This window comes from Erithacus rubecula (genome assembly GCF_903797595.1).
Source record: "Erithacus rubecula genome assembly, contig: scaffold_997_arrow_ctg1, whole genome shotgun sequence".
NCBI lineage: Eukaryota > Metazoa > Chordata > Aves > Passeriformes > Muscicapidae > Erithacus > Erithacus rubecula.
Window position 1 is genome coordinate 24211 of NW_027635333.1, and position 6297 is coordinate 30507.

The following is a 6297-nucleotide window of genomic DNA, read 5'->3' on the forward strand; positions in this document are numbered from 1 at the left end:
ACTCATAGGGACTCTAGGGTGACATTCCAGGGGTGTCAAAGGCTGCAAAAGAACCATGAGGTCACACACTGTTACAGGAATTCCACAGGGACATCCCAGGGGGCTCCAGGCTGCTAAAGAAGTGCTTTGCCACAGGCACTCAGAGGGGTTCCATTGTGACATGCCAGTGGCCGCCACACTCCTAAGGAACACGGAGGTCACAGGCAGTGACAGCAGCTCTGTGCTGACATCCCTCATGTCTCCACCCTGCCAAAGAACTCTGATGTCACTGGCACTGACAAGGGCTCCATGGTGACATCCCAGGTTTCTATGAACTACTAAAGAGCACTCAGGTCAAAAGCCCTCCCAAGGCCTCCATCCTCACATCCCAGAGGGAGACAGGTTTTTAAAGAGCCCTGAGCTCACCTGCACTCACAGGGCTTCCACGGTGGCATCACAGGGCTCTCTGGGGCTTCTAAGGAGCCAGGAGGTCCCTGGCAGTGAGAGGCACTCCGTGGTCACATCCTAGAAGAATCTGGGCTGCCAAAGAGAGGTCAGGAGCAGTCACAGGTACTCCATGGTGTGAAAAGTAAGATTCACTTTCCTGGTAAATTTCAAAACGTTTAATAAAAGACAGTAAGAGACAAACAATAAAGCCAAAGGTTATAAAGGTCAGGTGCTTGACATACAGCCCAGAGCATATACTAACTCAGAAAACAATTTAGAAATTGCATCAATGTATTGCATATTCCTAGAGCTTCATGTACTATTCAACCTGTAAATCAACTTTTAAAAACTTTTTATTTTTAACTTTTTTTTCTCCTTGGGGCTCATGCTCCTTCTTGTCAGCGCATTCCCAGATAACGAAGATTAATAAATTCCTTCCCTGGACTTCTGGTGTTAGTCACCCCTGTGCTCATCCAGACAGAATAATCCAAGAATGTGTAGAAATTCCTGGATATCTTCCCTTTTTACCATTCTCCGAGTTAGTTACATGAGCAAAAGCTTTTTACATCACCATGAAATATAGATATTTATCACATTACTATTTCTAAGTTTTGGTAAGAGCAGAACTAAAAGAAACTATATTCATACAGCAAAGTTTTCCAACATTATACACATAGCATTCATTTTAATACTTGCGAAAAGCCAATAATATAATATGTAATTATAACAACGGTGACATCACAAGGGTCTTTAATCTTCCTCCCCTCTCAGTCACCCTCAGCACGCCCCACTGCTCCCGGCAAGGGAAGGATGGCGCCTTTAGGAGCCGCCGGAGCTCCTGCCCCGTCCCTGCACGGGCAGCGGCGTGAGACCCTAAACCCGGTGTGCGGGACTCTGAACCCGCCGTGCCCCTGCCCCGCCTGCCGCCTCCATTTCTGCATCGCTCCCTCGCCCCGCTGCGCTCCCGCTCGCCCGGGCTGGAGAAGCAGCGGGGGAGGCGTGGAAAAAGCGCCATCAAACAAAACTCCAAGCGACCCGCACAGAAATCTCCTTGGCAGAGAGACACCGGGCAGGGCCCCGCCATCGCCCGCAGCCCGTGCCCGGCCGCACCGTGCCCGGCCCTGCTGCTCGCCCAGCGCAGCCTCCTCCTCTCCCGCCATCGCCCGCAGCCCGTGCCCGGCCGCACCGTGCCCGGCCCCGCTGCTCGCCCAGCGCAGCCTCCTCCTCTCCCGCCGCCGCCCGGGGCCCTCACGCTCGGCTGCCGCCGGCGGGAAAAGCCCTTCCCGTGCTGCCCCGCGCCACCGCCGAGCCTGAGGGAGGCTGAGGGGCTGCGCGGGCAGCGAGGGGAAAACAGAAGGAAAAACAGAAATCAGAAACAAAAAGCGGCCTGGCGGGTGGCGGAAAAAGGGAGACTAACAACTACCACACTCTCGCCTAAGACTCCTGCCCATACCCGCAGCTCCGTCTGCCGCGCCGAAAAATAAAACGCCCCGCAGCAGAAACACAAAATTCCCTCCCCTCAGAGCGCAGAGCCAAAGCCGAAAGCCGCCAAGGGCGCCCGGCCCTGCGCTGCCGCGGCGGGCGGGGGAACTCGGGCCGGGCCGGTCGCTTCGGGCCGGGCTCTGGGGGCAGCGGGGCCGGGGCGGCGCAGTATTTCTCTGAATATTCAGGAGAAGCCAATCCCACAACATGTGTTTGTAGCAGCGGCAGAGCCGCAGCGCCCAGCGCTCCCCACTCCCACCCCACCTGCGCCACCCCCTCGCATCCAGCGACCCCCGGGAGCGGAACTGGGGCTCGGGGGGAGGGGGACGGCACGGACGGATCTGCACTGGGGGCCCCGAGCCCCCTGCCCAGCCCTGTGAAGCGCGGAAAAACTCTCTATACCGCACAAAATAAGGTATAAGAGTAGGTATGTATTTATTCAGCGCTCAGGGGGATAACTCCTCCAAAACCACGCACACCTTTGGCGACCTGCACCTCTCTTTTTATTCTCTACAAACTACAATTGCACAATACACCTAATACATATTCATTGCCTGTTCTGCTTCATACTACAATTAGCTACACGCCTCTTTCTGCTCCACACGGCTCCTTGGGAAAAAGGAAACAGTGTTCCTCTCAGTTGAACATTTCATCTTGTCTCCTTGCACATATTCTTTTTACTCCTTTGCTCATCTTCTGGACTTTGATACCAGTTTTCCTGGGTTCAGGGATCTGGAGAATCCCCCTTATCCTGTGGTGCCTTTGTCCTTGCATCCTGTTCGCCCACCCCAGCTCTTTATCTTATCCTGCAGCCTTGCTCTCCCCCGTTCTTGTAAGCACCGTAAATTCCAGCAAACATAGGGTTTTGTCAGCCCCCTTCTAGTCAAAGCATTTCTCGATGCTCGATTCCTAACTCTCAGCTGCTCTGTCTCCCCTGCAGGCTCAGGGGGTGCTGCCCCCTCCCCAACAGCCGCTGCTGCGGCGGCCGCGGGGCACAGGGGGTGGCAAAGGGGGGTCCGCGATGCGAGCGGGGGAACAGCGGGAGGAAGAGGAGGAGAGAGGAAGGGGAGGAGAGAGGAAGGGGAGGAGCAGGAGCAGGAGGAGCAGGAGAGGGTCAGCGGCAGCAGGCGGAGAATCGCGGTGCTGCAGGGCGAGCCCGCTGAGCCCGCAGCTCCGCTGGCCCCGGCAGCATCGCATTCCTGCATCCCGCGGGTGAGCGCGGAGGGGAAGCTCGGCCCGGGGCTATCGCGGCAGCTCCGGCACGGCTGGTTGGGTTTTGGATTCTTGGGGATGGGGGTTGGTGTTTGTGCCTCGCAGATTCGGGAATCGAGTCCCAAATGTATTTGGGTGTCCCTGGGAGAGGTATTGTTTTATTGATGTGAGGAGGGGATGTTTCTGGCTCTTGCAGGAATCCAAAGCTGAGCAGTAAATGCTCCTTGGGGGGATTTGGAGGGCCCACGTGGCGATGGCCCGGTCCCGGCGGGGCGGGACATCGGTTTTGGGGATCCCCGGGAGAGGCGGGGAGATGAAAGGCGGGAGCCCCGGCGTGGGGAGAGGGGCGACAGCAGAGCTGGGGGACCCCCGGCAGCCTGGAGGGGAAGGTGGAGCCGGGAGATGAGTGGGGTGCGGGCCCCCCGAGCCTGGAAGGGCTGGCGGGAGCGGGGAAGCCCTGAGTGCCTGAAGTGGGGAGGAGCCGAGTCAGAATCAGGACAGGATGAGCTCTGGGACCCACAAAACTCCCTCAGCGTGTCTGAGCAAGAGCCAGGAGAGGGGGAATCCCCAGGAGCCATGGGCCCCCCAGCAGATCTGAGAACAGGGACCTCCATAACCCCAAAGTGAAGACAGTGCAAACAGGGATCTCCTGGGAGAGTGTTTTTGGGCTCCTTAGTGATTTTTGGAGGTTTTTGTGGACACCAGACAACCTGGGCATTTCTAGAGATGCACTCAGACATCAGGACCTTCAAAGCCATATCACTCATGTCGTTTTTCCCCCAAACCAAGATTTTCCATTCCCAAGTCTTATCCAGATGGAGGAAAAGGCTGTGAGGAAGAAGAAAATGCCCCGGGACAGCCAGGCAGGTGAGGAGGAAGTCACTGCCCCTTTCCCCCTCTGTTCTACTGGGGAGGATTGAGGGCATCTCCTTCCCCTTCCCTCTGGCACAGAGGCAAATCCCATCCTCTCCTTGTCCTTCCTCCCCCAGACCAGGAGCTGAGGACGGAGACCATGGAGGACAAATCCCTGCAGCAGAACCTCGTGGAAGAGGCTGTTTGGAGCAACTCCACAGCGCAGGAATCCAACAGGGAGGAAAAGCCACGGAGATCCCGCACCAGGAGGGGCTGCAAACACAGATCATGGGGATCTGAGGAGGAAAGACCCAACCTGGGCCGGGCAGGCAGCCAGAGATGTGGCCAGAGCTCTGAGCTGAGGGTCCATGAGCAGCTTCATGATGGCAAAAAGCCCTTTCAGTGTTTGGAATGTGGGAAGAGTTTCTTCACGAGCTCCAGCCTGGTCTGGCACCAGAAGATCCACACCGGGGAACAGCCTTACGAGTGTGGGGAATGTGGGAAGGGCTTCAGAAACACCTCCAACCTGATCCGGCAGCTGACAGTGCACACTGGGGAACAGCCCTATGGGTGTGGGGAATGTGGGAAGAGATTCAGCTGCAGCTACCACCTGATCGTCCACCAGAGGATCCACACTGGGGAATGGCCGTACGAGTGTGGGGAATGTGGGAAGGGATTCAGAGACACCTCTGACCTGACCCGCCAGCAGACAGTGCACACCAGAGAAAGGCCCTACGAGTGTGGGGAATGTAGGAAGGACTTCAGCTGCAGCTCCAGTCTGAACGTCCACCAGAGGACCCACACTGGGAACAGCCCTAGCAGTGTGGGGAATATGGGAAGAGCTTCAGCCAGAGCTCCAGTTTGATCTACCACCAGAGGATCCACACTGGGGAACGGCCCTACGTGTGTGGGGAATGTGGGAAGGACTTCAGCGTCAGCTCCCACCTGATCTGCCACCAGAGGACCCACACTGGGGAACTGCCCTTCAAGTGTGGGGAATGTGGGAAGAGCTTCAACCAGAGCTCCAGTTTGCACTACCACCAGAGGATCCACACTGGGCAATGGCCCTACAAGTGTGGGGAATGTGGGATGGGCTTCAGGACACGCACCCAACTCACCCACCACCTCAGGATCCACACTGGGGAATGGCCCTACGAGTGTGGGGAATGTGGGATGGGCTTCAGGATGCGCTTGCAACTCACCCACCACCAGAGGATCCACAGTGGGGTATGACCATATGTGTGTGGGGAATGTGGGAAGAGCTTCTTCCTAAGCTTCAGTTTGATCCACCACCAGATGATCCACACCGGTGAACGGCCATATGAGTGTGGGGAATGTGGGATGGGGTTCAGGAAGAGCTCCAACCTCACCCGTCACCAGATGATCCACACTGGGATACGACCCTATGTGTGTGGGGAATGTGGGAAGAGCTTCCGTGACAGTTCTCTCCTGATCATGCACCAGGCAATGCACACTGGGGAATGCCCCTGCAAGTGCTCAGAATGTGGGAAGGGCTTCCGCCACAGATGCAACCTTATTGTCCACCAGAGGATCCACACTGGGGAGAAGCCCTATCAGTGTCCTGAGTGTGGGAAGAGGTTTCAGAAGAGATCCCATCTGCTCAGGCATCAGCAGATTCACACACAAAAGAGGCCCTTCCACTGCCCTGACTGTGAGAAGGGCTTTAAGAGAAACTCCACCCTCATCACCCACCAGTGGATCCACACCGGGGAGAGGCCCTAACAGTGTCCCCAGTGTGGGGAAGAGCTTCTCCCAGAGCTTTGCTGTGACCCAGCACCAATGGGGGCACTAGTAAGGGAAGCTCTGTGAGTGCCCCACGTGTGGGAAGAGCTTCCTGCGCTGCTCCAGCTCCATCCCCACTGGAGGACCCCGTTGGATGCTCCCCAGTGACCCTCGTTGGGGAGAACCTCGGTGATTCCATGGTCCTGGTGATCCATGTTGGGAACTCACCTGGCTGGTTGTCTCCACATCTTCCTGGCTCTCAGTGGGCACCTGGACTCAGAAGGCCAAAAATCCATTGGGATGCAGACTGATGTCAGGAATTTATTTGGGACAGCAGATTTTACTTTCCACCCCAGAAAATGTCACCTTTTGCATCCAATCATTTCATCTGGCAGCATCAAGGAAACTGGATGGTTTGGAAGTCTTACCAACCGAAATCATTCTATGATTCGACTTTTCTCTATTCCACCGGTATCTTCCACAGCCAAAGAGTGATGGACTGGAGCAAAAAACCCCAAGATTGGGGAGACAGTGAAGTGAAAAAGGCCTCTAAAGTCTAAAAATGGTTCTTCCACTCACCCA

The 6297-nt window shown here is 56.2% G+C and overlaps 1 protein-coding gene across 1 annotated transcript; it reads left to right on the forward strand.

Moving 5' to 3' along the window:
- Positions 1-3020: 3020 nt before the first annotated feature.
- Positions 3021-4721, forward strand: LOC306816192 (uncharacterized protein; the record flags this gene model as incomplete). Its single annotated transcript, XM_079332669.1, has 3 exons — positions 3021-3120; positions 3909-3987; positions 4110-4721. Coding segments are annotated over exons 2-3 (664 nt in total), but the record flags the coding sequence as incomplete, so codon positions are not given.
- Positions 4722-6297: the final 1576 nt, after the last annotated feature.